The sequence below is a fragment of the Mytilus galloprovincialis genome, chromosome 2 (genome assembly GCF_965363235.1).
Source record: "Mytilus galloprovincialis chromosome 2, xbMytGall1.hap1.1, whole genome shotgun sequence".
Lineage (NCBI taxonomy): Eukaryota > Metazoa > Mollusca > Bivalvia > Mytilida > Mytilidae > Mytilus > Mytilus galloprovincialis.
In genome coordinates, this window is record NC_134839.1 from 115,263,525 (window position 1) to 115,286,150 (window position 22,626).

At 31.8% G+C, this 22,626-nt stretch overlaps 1 protein-coding gene across 5 annotated transcripts in view; it reads right to left on the reverse strand.

Annotated features, from left to right (window-relative positions):
• Positions 1–3,866: 3,866 nt before the first annotated feature.
• LOC143065513 (serine/threonine-protein kinase Nek10-like) overlaps positions 3,867–22,626 on the reverse strand; it is a 35,225-nt gene continuing 16,465 nt past the window's right edge. For 4 of the 5 annotated variants that reach the window (XM_076239130.1, XM_076239132.1, XM_076239131.1 and 1 more), the window contains 18 exons: positions 22,335–22,421; positions 21,539–21,628; positions 20,880–21,011; positions 20,436–20,523; positions 20,004–20,048; positions 18,032–18,391; positions 16,783–16,956; positions 16,320–16,461; positions 15,864–15,985; positions 14,123–14,225; positions 13,476–13,554; positions 13,085–13,214; positions 12,555–12,625; positions 12,116–12,265; positions 10,014–10,231; positions 8,330–8,961; positions 7,511–7,643; positions 3,867–6,827 (listed from right to left, as the gene is read on the reverse strand). In XM_076239130.1, the coding sequence (XP_076095245.1) occupies positions 6,637–6,827; positions 7,511–7,643; positions 8,330–8,961; positions 10,014–10,231; positions 12,116–12,265; positions 12,555–12,625; positions 13,085–13,214; positions 13,476–13,554; positions 14,123–14,225; positions 15,864–15,985; positions 16,320–16,461; positions 16,783–16,956; positions 18,032–18,391; positions 20,004–20,048; positions 20,436–20,523; positions 20,880–21,011; positions 21,539–21,628; positions 22,335–22,421 (2,947 nt within the window). In that variant the 3' untranslated portion in view covers positions 3,867–6,636. The remainder of the gene's footprint in view (positions 6,828–7,510; positions 7,644–8,329; positions 8,962–10,013; positions 10,232–12,115; positions 12,266–12,554; positions 12,626–13,084; positions 13,215–13,475; positions 13,555–14,122; positions 14,226–15,863; positions 15,986–16,319; positions 16,462–16,782; positions 16,957–18,031; positions 18,392–20,003; positions 20,049–20,435; positions 20,524–20,879; positions 21,012–21,538; positions 21,629–22,334; positions 22,422–22,626) is intronic. The other variant, XM_076239134.1, reaches the window with a different exon arrangement.

Consider the following 22,626-nt stretch of genomic DNA (forward strand, 5'->3'; position numbering starts at 1 on the left):
TTTCTCATACAATTTTAGTTTTTAAGGGGTGGAAATGAATGAATAGAGCTGAAATTAATCTTTGGATGTTTTACTTTAACTGATTTTGATATGGAAAGAGTTATTAGGCTAGGTGCAAAAAGGTAATATTTACAGTTTTCGGACCATCTCTTGACTTGCCTATAGGGGTATGCAAGTGTATTGGCCAAATTTGTAAGATGTAAACACATATCTGTCAAACTGTGACGATGAAAATGCAGGTCATCACCTGATTTTCTTTTTGTGTTTGTGGTAAATAGTTTTGATATTTTACTCATTTGTGAACTCTAAACACGAAGATAAGACTTTAAAAAAACAGAAAATAAGTGCAAATGTGATCAAGTCTAACAATCAGTAGGAAGCAAGTGAAATATGAGGTTCTTTATATGCAAATTTCATCAAATATGTATCAAAAACACTTATTACTGGGTTTATTACTGAAATTTCATGCCAGCTTTAAACAGTAAAGTGAATAAACTATGTATAAGACCATACTGTCTACATGATGGAAGTATGGTAGGTTTAGATTGTTAGAAATGTAAAACAAAAACTGGAAAATTGGTAATTGCTGCATCTCTACTAAGCATGTGGCATTTAAAAGTAATAGCAAAGACTGGTTGACTTGGGGTCAGAATAATGTGTGTGGTTATGGTGCCATAACTTCATGTGTACTTTTACTATGTGAACCATGTGAATTAGCATGTTAAAAACCTGCATCAGTGTGTTGGTCTGGTACATAGTATCATTCATATCCTGATGTCACATGATATTGTCCTGATATCACATGATATTGTCCTGATATCACATGATATTATCCTGATATCACATGATATTGTCCTGATTTACATATTTACTGCTGGATATTAAACACCTATCCATCATCCATGACAATCTATCCTTTGCCAAGATTCTGTGGAATAAAGAGATTATCACATATTTGTCAGAAAACTTTTTTGTTGGAATATGTAATTCCAACAGAATAATCATATCAAATAGCATGATATGTATCAGTCATTTCCTGTTTTGACTTTCATTAAAGCTTTTGATTTTATTTGATTGATTTCAAGTACTTATGAGTCTTCTTAGGGAGATAGTTTTACCTTCCAGCCATTGTAGTCAAAAGTCCTGCATTATAGTCTGGTGCCATGAGAGACTTTCATGATGAATTCTATTTTAGTCTTTTTCAAGACATTTCGGCCATTGGCCTTCTTCAGTTCTTTTATTTATTTTAGTTTGGTTTATTTATACAATTATAACAAGAATGTGTCCATAGTACACGAATGCCCCACTCACACTATCATTTTACATGTTCACTGGACCGTGAAATTGGGGTCAATACTTTAATTTGGCATTAAAATTAGAAAGATCATATCATAGTTAACATGTGTACTAAGTTTCAAGTTGTTTGGACTTCAACTTCATCAAAAACTACCTTGACCAAAAACTTAAACCTGAGCTTCACACTATCTTCTTCTTTGTTCAGTGGACCATGAAATTGGGGTCAATACTTTAATTTGACATTAAAATTAGAAAGATCATATCATAGGGAACATGTGTACTAAGTTTCAAATTGATTGGACTTCAACTTCATCAAAAACTACCTCGACCAAAAACTTTAACCTGAAGCGGGACGAACGAACGAATGGACGAACGGAGGCACAGACCAGAAAACATAATGCCCCTCTACTATCGTAGGTGGGGCATAAAAAGTATGTTCCCTATTGGAATTTTGAAAACAAGGATCCATTTTAGTCCACAATGTTGAGGAGTTGCCTTTGTTGAATATGCACATGAAGGTAGGTTATTAACACATACTCTTTAGAGCCTCAGTTATTGGTTTCTAATCCAGTGTGACAGGATTGATATCATGTGAATTCTTCTGTACAGGAAAGGAATGCTCAGTTATGTGTTTACTGTGAAGAACATTTGTTGTGTTAACCATTAACGATAAACCATAACGTATAGGTCTGGTCAGATGAACCTTACCACAGACAAATACACCTTACAATCATTCCTTAATCCAAATTTAGTTACTCTGAAAAGTTAGCATAAATTTACTGATGACCATGAAAATGAGGTCAAGGTCGGTTGAACCTGCCAGACAAGACATGTTCACCTTACCATCATACCATACAACTACTATCTTTGAACTATTGTAACGAGTATCAAAGAAAGAGACCAAACCATTAATAGTTAACATTGACCAATGAACCATGAGGTCAAGGTCAGATGACCTGTCCAACAGACACATATATACACCTCTTTCAATAGTTGACCTATTAATTATAGAATATGAGAAATAGGTCAAAGTATGAGAAATAGGTCAAAGTATGCATACTTAACATTGATAAATGAAATATGAAAATGAGGATAAGGTGACTGACAGATGAACCTGCCAGACATATGCATCTTAAGATCATACCATACTTGATTTAAAGTTAGCTTTCTGTTTATAAATATGAAAAATGGACCTAACCAAGTAACTTTAATGTTGATCACGGATTCCTGGTCCATGAAATGAGGTTGAATTCAGATGAACCTTTAGACATGAAATATGAAGTTTTATACTAATAGTTTACTCAGCTGATGCCATATAGTAATCCTTACATTAATGTCGCACATTCTGAGACTTTCTTCCCAGGCAAGACAACAATGGCCTCCAAATATATGCTGTATCAGATAGACATTGATCTCTGTCAAATGAATATCAATACATCTATGCAAAGTCTGTTTAAATATTGATTTGATATAAGAACCCTACATAACAGACCAAAATTTGTCTCTTATTTCGTATTTGAATGTTCCAAAATCAATCAAAATCTTCTACACATGCATGTATTATGCATTTCATACAATATATTTCTTTTTAGATGCAGCTTGTTTCTGAAAAACTTAATGATTTAAGAAATAATTCATGGGGGCTTGAATATATCGTGATTTTACCACGGGTTGGCCCTTTATGACAAATATTTTACCCCTGAGCGATAGCGAGGGGTAAAATATCGGCATAAAGGGACAACCCGTGGTAAAATCTAGATATATTCAAGCCCCATGAATTATTTCGATTCTGATAGGACACATACGGCAATTCTTTTGGATCGAAGTGCTCTAGGTGTAGGCAAATATTTGCCGTTCCCATAAATAAACGCACTAATAAACTAGCGTAAAAGAACGGAGCAAACTGCATTAGTGACATGCTTAAACTATTTAAAATAATGTATTTAGACAGTTTTGGATGAATTTGAATGATAATTTATTTATATGTCTTATATGATGTACAATAAAGGGCTTTTGCCACATTTTAGCATCATTTGTGTATGTTTCCTTGTGATGATTTTCGGATTCACAAGCGTGTATTTTCCCGTAAAATGCTTACATTCTAACGTCATTGTTCTATGACGTCGGGTATCTCATTCATAAAAAAGCATATGACGTGGGAGTACAATCGGAACAGTACTGGCAATATATTCATATTTTACCACGGGTGTGTACTCAAAGCGTTTGAAGGACGTCATGTTAGAATGTTCAATAGTGACCTACATCAAGTTTCTGGTACAGGCAATGACATTTAATGAACACAATTCTACAATTTAGTTTTTACCCATCAATCATTAAGCATGTCTATGGGAAGCTTCCTTATATTCTATAAACTAATAAATTTCAAGCTTGTATGTTGTAGGGGGTCTAGGTAGGGTCTTCATATCTATAAACTTTCATTTTTCTCTTTTCTTTCTTTTTTGGTCATTATTCTCTATTCTACAAACACCAAACAGACCATTATTCTAGCTGTAGGCTGAAAATATCCCTGTATTCTATTCCTCTTTAAGGACAAAAAAACATAAGAAAGCTCAAATTTGTGTGTATTCTTTATTATCAATTGTCAAACTTGAAACAGTATAAACAATTTCTGAAATACTGACTTAATGATCTCATTAGGCATATAAGTATTTTATCATTATGTTGCCTATCAAGATTATGGCATAATATGTCGTCACTCATGATTATGACATATTATGTCATCTCTTATGATTGACATGTAATGTCATCTTTCCTGATTCTGACATATCATTTTGTCTCTCACGATTCTGACATATTATGTTCTCTATTCAATAATAAATTATATCATACGATAAGCTGACTGTAACACAGGGAATGTTTTCATAACTTAAACAGAAGTCAAAGATTAAGTCAGGTGAGCAGGTGAACAAAAAAATAGAAAAAAAAATATTCATGCAAAATTTAATTCAGATATATAATATGACATAATAAAAAAACAGATGGATTTCTATTATGACACAAAAAATGGATGGAATTCTGACATGACACATAAATGGATGGAATTCTGTAATGACACAAAAATGGATGGAATTCTGACATATATAAAAAGACAAAAACATAGAATTCAATCAAATAAAAATAGTGCAAGATAACAAAAAACTATAAGACAAACCAGGGACGGATTTCTGGTAACTGAACACTGACGTAATAAGATCTCTATAGCAACAGAACAAAAAATATAAAATCAATGATAAATATGTACTTGATTTCACGTGATTTCATATGATCACCATGGCAACAATGGCAATAATGATTGTGAAATGAAAATTGATAATGAAATATAATTTTATATGTAATTGATGAAAACAAAAACAAACTACATGTAAAAATAACCATGTGTATATTAGGTCACATACATATAAATGAGTGTAGAAAGTATTACAAGTCACATACAAATATTTGACATAAAACACTTTGATCATAAATCTGTTTTGTAAACAATGAAATGCCATGCTTAAACTAATTCCTCAAACCTTTTTAAAGTAGTAAATTTGCCTTTGTTTGTTAATTCATGTAACATCTTTTATTGAACACGTACAGCAATTGATGATGAACAAAAGGTGTATTACATAAAAAATTATTATAACATTTGAAGAAGAGGCATACGAATCATCTCCATCCAAATATGTGGCTTTTTTTTCATGGAATAATTTAAAACAAAAAGTCATTAAATAGAATAAATAGAACAGATATGGCAAGAACACATAACATGATGGATTTTAAAAAAAAATTGACAATTAAAATTTTTGAACAATAAACAATCCAATTTAAAGAATACAATATAGGTGTTGATCTCTGTGGAGCTTATTAATGGGGACCTTTTAATTTCTCCTGAGAGATATCCATTACTCATTAATTTATTTACCTGAAGAAACAAATGGTCTGTTTCATATTCTTTCAATGGGACAGTTTATTCAAATATTAAAATGGACACAGGTAAAGCTACTCAATTTATGGTAAGTTTGTAAGTTTAATTATCATAATGAGAACTTCAATTTTAAAGGAAAATAAAACTACTGTGGTTGTTCAAAGAAAATATAGATAATGGAACAAAAACATGTTATGTCTATTTTAAAATAGAAATAAGTATGTTCTCAAAATTAAAATTTAATGATTTACAAATCAAAATATATTACATGAGGAATTAAGGCAGATGACCGTATATGTATATGTATAATGAAGAGGTATATGGTATCAACACAAGAAAGCACTTTTGTCATACTAAAGACATTATCACAATACTACGACGGAAGAATGATATACCGGTACGATAAATACTCCTGTTTTACAGAAATCTACAATAAATAATTACTATAATAAATCTATCTTCACTTTAAACAATCAATAAATAATTCAATCTAATAACAATTAATTACTTTAAATTACTTTGTATTTACAAATAAATATAACTATATTGGTCACATGAATCGCTTTTATACTCTTTTGGAAACATGCTCACATTCTTTGTTAATATTTGATCAGTTCTATTAATTTCCACAATATTTATCATCAAGTAGATTAATACATTTGATCATTTTAGGCATAATTTAACACACATCATTAAAAGTAATACTTTCATAATTGAATAAAACCATATTAATACTTCACAATTAAAAAGATTCTCCTTTCTTAAAATTTCATTCTTAAAATGTCATTATTTTCGGGAATTTAAAGCTTGTACTGAAACTATTTGTCTGAAACATAAAAAAAATCAGAGCGATTATCAGTGACATGATGCTAAAAACAGTTGCCAGGAATATCTATATATTCTAGGAGAAACCAAATTATTTAACACATGAAAATTGTTTCAAAGGCATATATAAATGTATTACCCTCAAATGAGCCATCAGGTCATAAAAGTAAAATTCTCATTTCAAAAAAATAAATATCATTTAATAAAATATTAGCAATATTTCACTGGGTTGATAAATTATTTGTTGTAAAAAGAATGTTTTAAGCTACAATAAAGCAATTCATTATAAATATGTAAAGTTAAAATGAGACAGAATGACTAATGTATGATTAAATATAAATATGCATATAATAATGGAATGTAAAAATACAGTGGAATGACTGTTGCCATGTAAAACAAATGGACGGGATACACATATATTATATAACTCTGGATGGGATCATAACTGAATGGACGGACATAAGTCATTGCACAATTTCTTGACCAAGAATAAATTACTTTTCTCTCTCATCAATCAAACTCATTCACACATCTAATGCTTTTCTCACTATGTAATACTGTTTCTATAGTAACACCAATGATAACTGCTACCTCGGTGTTTCAAAATGTCTACTGTTGGTAATTTCTGTTCTGATTGGTCCAAGTGGAGGAGTTCTTTCCCTTGTACTTGGAGTGACATTATAATATCCACACTGCTTCAGTACACTTTCAATCATATATTGCATCTGTTCATAGGTGACACCACCGTCTCTGTTGTCAGGATCACACTGATTTGTTTCTAAAATATATAAACTTATTATTAATTATGTATTCATTGTCTTCATTCTCTTTTACAGAAAGTGTTGAGTCTGTTTTATTGCACTGAAATTGGTCATAATGCCATGAAGTTTAATTAGATGATAGATATATATCTTATTTTATCTTAGGGTTAACTATTTTTTTAAGAAAGGTTTGAAGAGTTTAATTATAAAGTTGTAAGGGGAGTAACTGAAACATTTCAAAGTCATCAATTTAAAATATGAAAATTATATGTGAAATAAAATCAATCAATGTCTTTCTATGTTGTGATGTTACACTATTGTTTTGGGTAAGGGTGAAGGTTGGTACCTATTAAAACGTTTAATCTTGCTGCATTTCTTTGCACCTGTTGGATGTTAAGTGGTTGTCGTTTGTAGATGTGGTTCATAAATTTTTCTCAATTCTAGTTTTTTTTTTATAGATTACACTGTTGATTTTCCTGTTTGAATGGTTTTACACTATTAAATTTTTGGGGCCCTTTAAAGCTGTACCGTGTGAGCCAATGGTCCTTGTTGAAGACAGTACCTTGACTTATAATGGTGTACTTTTACAAATAGTGACTTGGATGGAAAGTTGTCTCATTGGCATTCATACCACATCTTCTTATATCTATGAATGTTATATTATTTCCCTTTGTTTAAAGGATATTGGTAATATACAAACCTAATCTATCTATTCCTCTTGTTTCTCCATCAGACATATTTTCTTTGTCCTGTGAACTGGTAGAACTAGAACGACTTCCACTGTCTACTGGCCCTAAGTTTAAATCAATTACCTCCCTTGAGCCACACATCAACTAAAACATCAAATAAAATTATATGACAAATATTTTCCTGAAGTCTTCTGATTATATGTCTTTTCATGTAAATGCATTTATGTATTTACTTCAAAATGTTCCGTACAATGGCTTGAAACAAGATTCTGTCCTAATATGATGGTATTCTGCTTGCCCCACTTGATCAAATTTAGATCAAATAGATTTTTTGAGTTATTAGTTTCATTGTTGTTATACAACAATTCAGAGTATGGTCCTTAGGTCTATTCTATTATATCAACTCTAAATAACTAACTATATAAATAGAACTTTAGTACCAATTATGCAATATTTAAATCAGCTTACTGCACAATGATCAAACTTATAGCAGCTAGTTTTGTAGGCCTGCTTAATAATCAAACTTATATCAGCTAGTTTTGTAGGCCTGCACAATGATCATGCATATTTTAGTTATAAGAGATTTACTGATAATAAGAAAGCCAATAATTTTTCAAAACTAAAAGAAAGAACTGCTTCCAGAGTTCATACAGAATCTGTTTTGTGCGTTCATATCAGAGTGAATTTCTTTTAAGTTGTCTCTTAATCTAAAACTTATTATGTAATTTTATTCTAGTTTGTATTGTTCATTACCATTTAAACTGTCTAAAATATTTATCAAGTTTAAAAAAAAATATAAAAACTAAAATTAAATTTAAGAAGCATCTTACCTTTTTTAATTCACTTTTCAAATTAAAGGTTGTACTATGAGAGGCAAACAATGCTCTCTTAAATCGTTCAATCATTCTCCTCTTCGTGTGGGGTCTCAATGTAGGGGGTAACTGAGTTATATATAGTATCTTATGAAGCTGATGCAACATCTGTAGTATTGGGTCACTTATTTGTCGAACACGTCTCTGTGAAATGGTCAATGTTGGAGTATTAGCACTGTTTGGACGTTTAACTTTTTTCTTACTAGAACGTACAACATTGACTGTTGGACTACTGTTTGAGCGATGGTACTTTTTAAGTGATAATCCCTGAAGATGACCATTGACCAGAGGATCAAGAGAAACAGTTGCGCTTGTGGTTGTACTGTTATTAGGTGATGGGTCACCAGAACTAAGTCCTGAATCACGACTACTTTTCCACGGAATATCTAAGTTCAAAGGTGTTATTGAAGATTTGGATTTCTTTAATTTCCCTCCATGAAATACTTTAGGAGATCTTGGTGGTTTAGGAAGTTGGTGAGTGACATATAGACTTGAGCGATCAAGGGATCGCTGACTACCAGCACTATTTTCTCGACTGTCATTTTCACTACTGTTATAACTGTCATCATCATCACTTGTCCAGCCTGAAACTAAAATACCTAAGTTATTAGTAAAATTATAAACATGCTCTAATAGGAGAGAAACATTTCAAAAAGGTTAAATCAATCAACATCCTACATGGATGGATTGATTAATATTTAACATCCAGTGAAAAATACTTAATGAATATCATGAATAGTACATTTTCATGTGATATGAATATGAATTCTGTTTTGTGCTAGACCAAATCACTGAATCAACTTTAACATATTGTGACTTGGATGGAGAAATGTCTCATTGGCACTCATACCACAACTTCTTATATCTATTTTATCATGCTGTTTCACAAGATTTCCAAAAATACTTGTCATCCGACCCATTATTCTGACTACACACCATTCTCTGTTCTATCTGCTATTAGCATTATGTGCTGCAAATATCAATCTTAAAATGGTTTAAAACACCAGAGATTGAACACTGTACAGCCTGCACTCAAGACGTCACCAAGGAGTTAAACATTGTAGTTGTCTTTTGGTTATTTGTGTAGTTAATTTGCTGCCTTATTGAGACAAACATCCTTTTTCAATCAAATGAGAAGACCCAATATAGAATTACTATTGACTATACCTATACGTCTATATAGAATTACTATTGACTATACCTATACGTCTATATAGAATTACTATTGACTATACCTATACGTCTATATAGAATTACTATTGACTATACCTATACGTCTATATAGAATTACTATTGACTATACCTATACGTCTATATAGAATTACTATTGACTATACCTATACGTCTAACTTTCATACCTCTTTCAATCAAAGGAAAAGACCCAATATAGAATTACTATTGACTATACCTATACGTCTAACTTTCATACCTCTTTCAATCAAAGGAAAAGACCCAATATAGAATTACTATTGACTATACCTATACGTCTAACTTTCATACCTCTTTCAATCAAAGGAAAAGACCCAATATAGAATTACTATTGACTATACCTATACGTCTAACTTTCATACCTCTTTCAATCAAAGGAAAAGACCCAATATAGAATTACTATTGACTATACCTATACGTCTAATTTTCATACCTCTTTCATTATCATCAAGATCTTGATTAAGTTGTGAGTTACATCCAGAATTCCTCAGTAATTCAATATCAACAAAAGCTGGATCTAATATTTCAGCATCTTTTAAGTCTGAGGCCCCTCCACTTCCTGCTAAGTTGGCTAGACGGTCGTAACGTTCTTGTGACAAAACAAATAATCTGTGATAGTTCTGCATATTCTGGTTAGCTTCAAAATAATGCCTAAAAAGAGAGAAAATCAAAAATGATTTGAAATTATTTTTTCCAAATTCCATAAGGTCTTGAATACTAAAATATTCTTGTTTTTTATGCTGTTGGAAAAAAGAACAGATTGACTGCTTATACTGTTCAGTGGCAAATCAAATGCATTTTCATGTTGAAAACATGAATGTAAAATGTGTTTTGCACTTAACTAACACACTGAGTCAAGATTTTTACGAATCAGTTCACATTAAACTAAAACTGAGCCACTGAGATGGTTTAGATAAAAGGTATATTGCGAATATTGTATATTGTACCAATCTTCAATTTTTAAATTTCTTTTTAACACTTTGACAACTAGATATCATTGAGATGGGAGCCATCTCTGTGGGCCCCGCTGTCAATAACGTGGGGTAAATAAGTTGTATGGATAATCTGATATGAAGCATTATTTGAAGTTATTACATAGTCTCATGTGTGATTTTGATCTAAGATTTTAAGTTAAAACTGATAAATATTCTCATCTTACTTTCATAGTATAATAGTGATATGACTGCATGATGTGAACTCATTGATAACTACTCTAAGGTGACTTCTGGATATATGGATTGATGTTTGAACAATATGTTTAAAGGTGCTGCCCAATTGATATTTGTCACATATTTTTAGAATTATGCCTTCAATATATTATGACCCACCAAGTATAAAGTATGAAATATTAATGGTTCTCGAGAGGTAGAGCGGACACAATTTGTTAAGAACAACGAACAGATGGACAGACCGACAGACTGATCTTAGACCTAGGATGCATACATTATGACACATTCTCTTGTGTTGGTTAATATATATGTTAAGTTGAAAATGTTTGTCAGGTATAAAGTATGAAATAATAACAGCTGTCCTCTCAAAATATAATGTGGATCAAATTTGTTAGCGATGGACAGACCAACAGACAGACAGACCTTTGACCTAGGAAGTGGTACATATATCATGACACACCCTCTGGTGTTGGTTAAAATAGATGTCAAGTATAATATTTGAAATCATAACGGTTTTCAAGATATAGAGCGGACACAATCTTCACCACAGGACACAGGGTTGTCAACTGAAACCAAAGTTTTTTTGACGTTGACCTTTGACCTAGGAAGTTGTACATACATCATGACACGCCCTCTGGTGGTGGTTAAAATGTATGACAAGTATATACTTTGAAATCATAACGATTATCTAGATATGGAGCGGACACAATCTTCACCACAGGACACAGGATTGTCAACTCGAAACCAAAGTTTTTGACCTTGACCTTTGACCTAGGAAGTTGTACATACATCATGACACAACCTCTGGTGGTTGTTAAAATGGATGTCAAGTATAAACTTTGAAATCATAATGGTTATCTAGATATGGAGCGGACACGATCTTCACCACAGGACACGGGGTTGTCAACTGAAACCAAAGTTTTTGACCTTGACCTTTGACCTAGGAAGTTGTACATACAACATGACACACCCTCTGGTGTTGGTTAATAATCATGTTAAGTATTAAGTATGAAATCATAACGGTTCTCTAGATATGGAGCGGACACGAAAGTGTTACGGACGGACAGACGGACGGACAGACGGACGGACGGACAGACTGATCACTATAGGGCGACCCGCCGTCGGCGGGGCCCTAATAACGGGGATCCAGAGCACCAATACTTTTATCATGGCCTATCAAACAAATATAAAATTTTATTTGTTCCTTTTTTATATCGGAAATCTAAATTAATCAACTACATGATGACCTGATTTTCTGCTGTTAACAAACACAATAATACAACTAAACCTTGACTACTTATTGTCTTTCTTTGTCTCCATGTCAACTCTAAAACATGTTTTATAATTATGTTTTATTTGACTGTACCTTTGAGCTTTGTGCCTCTCTTTTTCTAACTTTTTCTCCATAGTGGATTGTTGTGTGGCCATGCTATCTATATGTACCATCAGTTTATCAGCCATAGTGCTAGCTACTTCAACAATATCTGGACGTTTCTCTGGGGACTCACAAATACAACTAAAACAAGAGTTAAATTGCTACATATTATCATAACAACCTTTTCATGTGAAATATTTTCAATCAAATTTAGAATCTTTTATTTAAATTTTTATATTAGATTGAGAAATCTTGCAGTAGTCATTGAAAAAGTGATACATCAGAAGATATCATATCTAATTTTCATACCTCTATCATTGTCATCAAGATCCTGATTGAGTTGTGTGAATTACATCCAGAATTCCTCAGTAATTCAATATCAACAAAAGCAGTAAATTACCCGTAATCAATGTGAATATGTACAACTTACGTTTTAGCCACATTTATTAGCCTATCTGTATAAGTCCCTGATGGAATTGGGTCATAAGATGCTGAACATATCTGTAAATAATAAATATAGTAATTTCTTAATATCCCTTTATCAATTAAAATTATATAATTTGAAAACTACTACAATATATATGTTAAGGGGCCAGCTGAAGCTGGATTTTCTCACTGCATTGAAGACTCATTGGTGGCCTTGGGCTGTTTTCTGCTTTTGGTCACATTGTTGTCTCTTTGAAACATTCCTCATTTCAATTTTAAAGATACTTTATATATACTAAAACATTAATTGAAAATAAAAACAAGGGAAAAAATTCATTTTAGCAATGTAAAAAAAGTAACATTCATGAAGAAATGTACCATCAAAATTCTATCACTTAAATATTATGAATATATTTCAAAACCCTCTTCCTTAGGCTTAACATATACATTTACTAAGTGACATGTAATGGTGACTGGCCATAGCATATGAAACTATAAAAACCTCTTGGTAACCATGAAAACATGTAAACTAACCTTAGTAACTAATGACAACATGTTATCACTATAAAATGGAGGCTTTAACATACACATCTGATACAGAATACATCCTAAAGCCCAAACATCAGCTTTCTCTCCATAAGGTTGGTTCTGCACTATTTCTGGGCTGAAAAAAAACCCAACACTTTACATTGAATGAATACTTCATGTGAAAACATAGAAGAAAAAAGACCCTTCCTGAAATTCAATACAGATTACTTTTTTTTTTTTTTTTTTTTTTTTTTTTATATATTTTCATGATTGTAGTTACTATTACATGCACCATATAACATCAATAAATTGTCTCTACTTATTGCCAAAACAAATTAAATCATTGGATAAATCCCATTTATTACCATTATTCCTTTCCTATTTAACTTCTACTTACCACCAATAAACAATAGTTCCCACTACTGAAGTCATTTTACTACAATCACTTCTCTTCTGTTTGGCCAATCCAAAGTCAGCTGAAATACACAATGTAGGATTTCAATGGTCATGTTGCAAGTAGAATTGTAAAATTCATAAAATAGTTTTCGGTCATGATGTTTCTTTACAGTCAATCCTATATCCTATCTCACATGAAAAAACTGGACGGGCGATGTTTGATTTTTTTTTCATTAAATGATTGGATACTCCTCCCTGAACAAAATGATGTATCATATTGGTGTAATATCACTAAGAAAAAAATCCAGGTTTCATGCAAACCTTACCTTAATCAGTGTTATAACTTTTTTTATCGTAATGAATATTGTAACAAGAAAAATTCAATAATCAGCATAAAACCTAGCTACTGCCTTAAATGTAGTGGTATTTTATATCCATCTAACAGATTGAGTGTAAATTCACAAGCCTCAAACAACCCAATACTAAAGTTTCTCATTTCAGATCAAATCATGCATTGAGTTGCTTCCCTTTGTCCAGTTGGAAATTCATTTAGAACAGTGCAGGATAATTCATCTTTCCAACTTTAATCAAATAATGTATGACCAAAATGATCTTTTTATAAGCCCAGACTTCTAACAAATAACTTACTAATTGTAACTTTGTCATTTTCTCCTAACATGATATTTTTTGGAGCCAAATCTCTGTGTAAAATTCCCTTTTCTTTGTGCAGGTATCTCAGTGCAAGCACCATCTGAAAGTTCAAGAGAAGAACACATTTTAAATCATTGACAATAAAGAAGCACACGAACAGTTAACTACTTAATTTCACAGTTGTCTTTTTACACAACTCTAAAATCTAATGATTTGTGTTGACTACAAGATTATTTTTTTTTATGATAGTCAATGCTTAGGGAAAATTATTTTCTGCAGCAAAGTTTAAAGAGTGATTCAATACTGATAGTTCCCTAATTCAGGTCTATGGTTTGCAAAAGGACAGGAAGCATGTTAAACTTTGTAGTGGAAACCATTTATTAACTCTTGACAATGAAAAACAAAAGTGTATTGAAACAACTAACAAGAGTGCACACACTGAAATGTCTCGCCTTCTTTACTAATCATTGATATTATGTTGATAGTCCTAAGTATAAAGCGTTATTACAACTGTCACATAAACTTAACATTAAACAAGATAGTTAAACAAAGACCAATGAACCATGAAAATGAGGTCAAGGTCAGATGAAACATGCCAGGCAGACATGTACGGCTAACAATGCTTCCATACAACAAATATAGTTGACCTATTACTTACAGTTTAAGAAAAATAGACCAAAACACAAAAACTTAACACTGTCCAATGAACCGTGAAATTGAGGTCATGGTCAAATAAAACCTGCGGGACTGACATATAGATCATAATATATTTCCATACACCAAATATAGTTGACCTTTGGTATATAATATTAGATAAAAAGATCAAAACTTAAAAACTTAACTTTGACCACTGAACCATGAAAATGAGGTCAAGGTCAGATGACATCTGCCCGCTAGACATGTACACCTTACAATCATTCCATACAACAAATATAGTAGACCTATTGCATAAAGTATGAGAAAAACAGACCAAAACACAAAAACTTAACTATAACCACTGAACCATGAAAATGAGGTCAAGGTCAGATGACACCTGCCAGTTGGACATGTACACCTTCCAGTCCTTCCATACACCAAATATACTAGCCCTATTGCTTATAGTATCTGAGATATGGACTTGACCACCAAAACTTAACCTTGTTCACTGATCCATGAAATGAGGTCGAGGTCAAGTGAAAACTGTCTGACGGGCATGAGGACCTTGCAAGGTACACACATACCAAATATAGTTATCCTATTACTTATAATAAGAGAGAATTCAACGTTATAAAAATTCTGAACTTTTTTTTCAAGTGGTCACTGAACCATGAAAATGAGGTCAAGGACATTGAACATGTGACTGACGGAAACTTCGTAACATGAGGCATCTATATACAAAATATGAAGCATCCAGGTCTTCCACCTTCTAAAATATATAGCTTTTAAGAAGTGAGCTAACACCGCCGCCGCCGCCGCCGCCGCCGTAGCCGCCGGATCACTATCCCTATGTCGAGCTTTCTGCAACAAAAGTTGCAGGCTCGACAAAAACCAAAAAGCTGTATTATAACAGTTTACAAGAACGTAAGAAATTATGAAAAATTGCAGATATATACATGTTAGCTTGTTCACACTGTGACTTTAATGAAGAAAAAAGCATTTGTATTATTACACTTTAAATGATTTAGTAACAATGGTATGTTTTATTACCATACATTCTAATATTAATATTTTATGAGAATATTCTTATAAAGACACTAACCTGCATGAGTATCTTCCAAATTCTATCTTCAGCAAATTGTTCATTCTTATCCTTCAGATTGTTGAGGTGTTCCTCTAACGGAACACCATCGATCAACTCCATTACAATGTATAACTTTTGACCTGAATAGATAGATAATTAATATAGTGTTGTAAGTTTATGCAACCAATCTTATTTCTTTTCAATTTTCATTTCTTACATGTTCTCTATTTTGCTGATTGACCTGTGTCCAATGATATTTTGCAAAGCTAATTATAGTTCATCATGTTCAAAGCAAGGTGCCTGTTAGCCACTGGTTTTTGATGTTATCTACCTGTACATTTTTGTTTGATTGGTGACCTGTAAATGTAACATTTTGTCTTTTTGATGACTGAATGTTTAGTAATAGATGTGTTTTGTGTGATCATGTAGTCTTCAGATATTTGTTGTCCTATATTAGATGGCTACATAACTTACTCTCAACAAAGGTCTTGAGGAACCTGACCACATTGGGATGTTTCATCTGCTCTTTAATGATAGCTATTTCATTCATAATTTCACCAACACTTTGGTCTATCTCTAGACTGTTCTTACCAAAGGATGGATTGTCAATATTGATCTAGAATATACATATAACAAAGATATAAAACATGTTGAAATTAAGTCAAAGGATGGATTGTCAATGTTTATCTATAATATAAAGTTGAAAAAGTTATAAAATATCTTAAGGCGATAAAATTTCTTTGTATGTGTATACATATGTTTTACCTCTGCCAAAGCTAAGAATTGTTGCCTGGATGCAAGATATAAATAATTTCTTTGTACGTGGATAGTGGATATCAAGTAACAATATTTTAACTCTTTTAAAGCTAAAAATTGTTGCCCTGCTGCCAGATATAAATAATTTCTTTGTACATGGATATCAAGTAAAATGTTTTACCTCTTTCAAAGCTAAGAACTGTTGCCCTGCCACTTGTTTTTTTACTTTGAACACAGAACCAAACGCTCCTGACCCTAGGAGTTCAAACACAGCATAATCACCAATGTAACGATTTGGTGTTCTATTATGGTTTGTTTCCATTATGTTTGTTTTTATATCATCAACGATGTCAGCCTGAAACAGAATGTATATAATGTAACGATTTGGTGTCCTATTATGGTTTGTTTCCATTATATTTGTCTTTATATTGCCAACAATGTCAGTCTGAAACAGAATTTGTCTGGTTGATAAATCATAACTTGTAATATGCAATAACACAGAAGGCATTCTGTTAAAAATAAAGTTTTTTTATAAACTAAATTCAAAACTGTCATTTTAGAACTGATAGTGGTTTTCTCTATGTCCAATGAAAAGTATTTTAAACATATATTGTATTCATCACAAGTTTACTTCACAGAAAATCTCTTTGATATTTTTATTTCCCAGAAAAATTCCTGATGTTTTCAGCAAACTTAAAACTGCCCAGAAAACCAGTTTTGTATAGCTCATATATATTTCTAAAAGGGCAGAAATTAAGGAAAATGAAATTCTCCCTCGCCCTGCTTGTCCGAATTTAAAGTATTTAATCTCTAAATTCAATAGGCTATAAACAAAACAAACACAGATATAGGATTAGTTGCTCGCAGTAACATATCATTTTCTCTTGCGATACAATATTTTATTTTACTTTCTTGTACATATTTCTTCGATTCAAACCACTGACATATCAATCCATGACATATAACATTGTTTCTCATTCGCATTTTTCCTTAGTTAATACCTCCAACGCCTGTACGTATGTAATAAACATAGCAGCAACTGTCAATATACCAATGTGACCAACTTCAATTCGACGCAACTGCGAGCACCTTCTATAATATTACATTTAAATGCCAAACTTTATATAGTACCATTAAATCCCACCCGTAGAAACCGCCAAAACTTTCCTCGTGCATTATACACCCGACATCAAACTCTATAAATAGTACATACTGTTGCAGAACTAGTTATACTAGTTCCTATCTATAAATAATTACCACTAATAGCAAACGGGAAAACACCAATTTCAAACGAAATAAAATATATTGGGTAACATCTTACTGAATTAATGTTTTTTTTTACAAATCAGTCAACAGGAGTTTGATGTAGTGCATATCACCAAGATTAGCATGTTTACATATAAAATTTGAAAAAAGGGGGTTAAACTTACCCTATAACTGTTGATTTTCTCTACCAGTGTTTTATAAGCTGACAGATCTTTTATATAATGTCCAACACTTATAAACATATCAAATAAATCTGGAGGGAAAAGTCTTTTAAACAGCCGTCTATTTCTCTCCATACTAAACGTGAATCTCAAGGCTCGGAATGCATTTCTCTGAAGATTTTTGGCCCATTTTCTCTCTTTTCCAACACATTGTTTACACGGTGGAAGAATAAGTAGTCCAAGGTAGTATAAGCCGTTAGCCAGTATTATATGTTGACCATTAGCATCATTCAAAACTAGTTCCATTAACGCGGCACAACTGGCAGATTTTAATGAATACTGTATCTCCATCAATTCTTCTGACTGTAAATAAATGGCATTATTATTTCGTACTGTTACCATGGTTACTTAGGACTGTACATGAATGTTATTATTGCAAAGAAATACCCTAATTAAATATTCAAAGTTTCAAATGTGAAATAAGTCTGCAAATTACCCTCCTCTAATTTGAGGTGTGTTCTCAAGACTAATATTATAATATGGCATCATAATAAAATGAGAATCTTATAGAAAAAAGTATAGTTTTTTGCATTTTCTTCTTTATTTCCCTTAAATTGCCTATGTTCAAAGTAGCCATGTCCCTAAATATTGCAGAAAAAAGGCTGCCAGAGGATGAGCACACATCTATACCACTGCAAGTTTAAAAATGATTCTACTTTTTTATAAAACTAATTTGAAAATTAAAGTGTGATCCTCTGTTATGAGAAATCTTCTGACCTCCCAAAACTATATATAGCTAGCAGTGGAGATCTCCACACTATATATAGCTAGCAGTTGCGATAACTGTATAAAGCATGTATATATTGTGTACAAGTTGTAATGTTGTACAAATTATAATTTGTACAGATTTTTTGTACAAGTTATCAGTGTTTTATGAACGGCTTAACACAAATGGATGATGCAAGCACACAGTCTTTTGTTTTGTATATTTTTGTCATATTTTCACAACTGCATGGTACAGTCTAATACTAAGCATTGATACAAAAAACATCATAAGACCATAAGAAGTCTTTTATTGGGTATGAATATGGTAAAAGGAGAAAAATAAAACTATAATTTAAACCATTCAGGTATCCTCATTTCAAGTTTGAGGACAAGGAGAATGGCACTAAATGTTAGGTAGAAATATATAAATTTGATTTTAAAACATCAAACTGTTACATTTTAGAAGATAAACCTGTATCACCTGGTGCAAGAAGGTATGTGTCAACAAACTTATAACTTGTACAAAAACTCTGTACAAACTTAGATCTTGTACACAACATATATAAAGCAAGGAATGTATTACAACATTTTAGGTAGTTAACTTTCTTTATGTTTTTTAAATGATTTGTGCTGCTCTCTGTCTCTTTTTGTGTGCATATAACTGAATGGTGTATCTCTCTCTCTCTCTCTTTCTCTTTACATAACTAAATGATCCTGATCTCTCTCAAAATGATTTCTGCATATAACAGAAAGAGGTCTCTTTCTCTCTCAATCATTTGGAAAGATGATTTTTGCTTTTATGAACACAGCACACAAGGTGTTAAACTTATCTAATTATTAAAATAAGGGATTCATAAAGAGAAAGTTATAGCCTTTAAAATAGCAAGTTGGGAAAACTGATCACAAAAATAAATATTGGACCTGAAAATTTACAAAAATTGAACTGATTCTGTAAGTATCATAAACAAAAAAACTTGAAGTAAAAATTACAGTCTACAGAGTCGTTTCCTTTCTTATAGGAAACTGAATGATGCCTTATGATTGGTGTTCAAAACAATATCTTCCTGCAGGACAAAAAGGGTTATAACAGTTAAATGTAACCTGGATATTATCAACTGTGACATGATAGGTTCATAACAGGAAGTGACATGATAGGTTCATAACAGGATGTGCCATGATGATGATGATATACACAGCACACACCAATTACCTTCGACATTCCTCGAGGTTTGGTTAATATTGTCTCCCATATAGCCTAGTAGTCAAATAAAAAATGTGTCTTCAATTCTTTATTTGTCATTTATTTTCTTTTCCTTTATTCATATCTTTGAAAAATAATAAGTTTAATGTAACAAAGAAGATATCAGCTTTTTAACAATATTAAAATAGACATTTCTTCATTGTTCTTCAAATAACTAGTTAAAAATAACTATATATTAATGGTTTACTATTATAAATTGTTATTTGGATGGAGAGTTGACTCATTGGCACTCATACCACATCTTCCTATATCTATACATCCTTTACTTTATACTGAACTAAAATATTCTGTATATTTAACAACAGACAAAGTTTATCCCTTCTCCTTGACCCTTTAATTAACATACTCCTAGCCTAAAACCGTTAGTCCCATTCTACTTACATCATCAACAACAGGGGTCCTCCCATGGGCTCCAGCACTGGCTGGTCCCTCACTATTCTCCATTCTCTCGGTTACAAAAGTTCTATCACTGAAATAAAATAATACATAAATAACAACTTATGTACTGTAAAGAGATGTAATTTGTATAGATCTATTTCATATTATCAATAAAAGAGACATAGACATCCAGAGGACTAAGATTATCAGCATTCATTACAATTTTTCATTTAAATTTCTTTTTTGTTAAATTTAAATTAAACCTCTAACTTTTGTCCAAAGTTCTGGTTACTATAAATATACAATATGTGTTCTGCTCTTTGGTGGATTTGTTGTCTCTTTGACACATTCCTCATTTCCATTCTCTTCTCTTATAACTTCAAAATTTTATATATTTGAGGACCATGTAATACTCACATAGCTTTCTTAAAAAAAAATCTAACTTACTGCAAAAGAGAAAGTAGAAGTGGAATTCCTCCAATCTGTCTTATTTCTTTGCTGGCAACAGGATCTTCACAAAGTTGAGCTAAGCACCATACGACATGCCATAATAAATTAACATTGTCACTATGGAGTTGACTGAAACACATAATATAGTACTAATTATTACACATGAATGGGTAGGGGGGATGTGCAGGATATATATAGGTTGCATACAGCTGTTTCACAAACCACACCTCTTTTGGGCAGATACATAATATTCAAAGATAATTTATTGTGTTAACGTATTTGTTCCCAGATATGATCTCAATGTTTCATCTCTTGAAATATAACTTGGGAAAGTTAGTGTGTTACTCACTAGGGATAGTTGACCATACAAGTTTCTATATCTACACATTTTTCAAACAGGCTTAGGCCGTACCTTGACCTATAATGGTTTACTTTTATAAATTGTTATTTGGATGGAGAGTTGTCTCATTGGCACTCATACCACATCTCCCTATAGCAATAAACCTTTTACTTTTCTGATGAAGTTAATTCAAGCAATGTGTACCATTGTAACAAATCCAGTATGATTGACAAAGACTAAATGATACACAGGGAACAATAAATATTCTACATATTGTGTATGTTTGTAAGTGTGTGTATTTCTATATTTATATTACCTTAGAAGAATTGGAATTCCATCGTGTATCATTACACTGTCTCGTGATAAAGGATCCTGACACATAAACTGTAACAGCTTAGCTGCCAATCTGTCAAAACAAAAATTGGTTTTTAAAAATGAAGATTGAAAGGATAGCCGGAATATTATTAAAATATAAATAATAGCAGAAATGCAGGATACTTAATCTGCCAAAAATGTAAATCTGCAGTTTAAGAAAATTATTTTGCTACAAATGATGAGAGTTCTGAGTCTTAACATCAAATATGTGTCGTCTCACTGACTGTATCACTCTTATCGGCTCTTAATAAAATTGCATATCATGGCTTTGAGACATCAAATACATTGACCTGGACTTAACTTTGACCCTGACATATAAGCAAAGTCAATGTATGAACGGACATGGATAAGTTTGAACCAAAATTATCAAGTAATCTTTTGGTTTGCTCGTGAAACAAAGAAAACATTTGTTTCTATCATGCAAAATATGCAAATACAACCCCTTAAATCAATTATCTTTTTGTGTGCATATATTTATATTGTAAAGCTACTTGGAACATAATGAAGCCTTTTGGAACTCATTCACTTGACAAAAAGTTTGATATTAATACTCACAGCTGATATTTCACAATATCAATATGCATACAACCTGATAATCAGAACGTGTCTATTTACAGACAGATTCTTTATTATTCTACCATTCCTTATACATTAACCTGATAATCAGAACATATCTATTTACAGACAGATTCTTTATTATTCTACCATTCCTTATACATTACTAATATTTGACTTACTTTTTAGACAAGTTATCATACTCTTGCACTATTATCAACAATATTTCTATACAGTTCAGCATTCCAATTTCCTGTCTTGGTTTTGAGCTGAAATTATGAGAAACAACTGTATATATAGTTATTTATTTTCATGAATATTCATGATTAAGAAAAAATACTGATAATTCTGAAAGAAAAAGAAAATATATGTCATACCTATATAATTGTTAAAATTTATCAAACTTATTTTTAAAATCATAATTTTCCATAATCTACATAAAATTGATTTTTCCCCTATCTGTGTTGTCAAAGT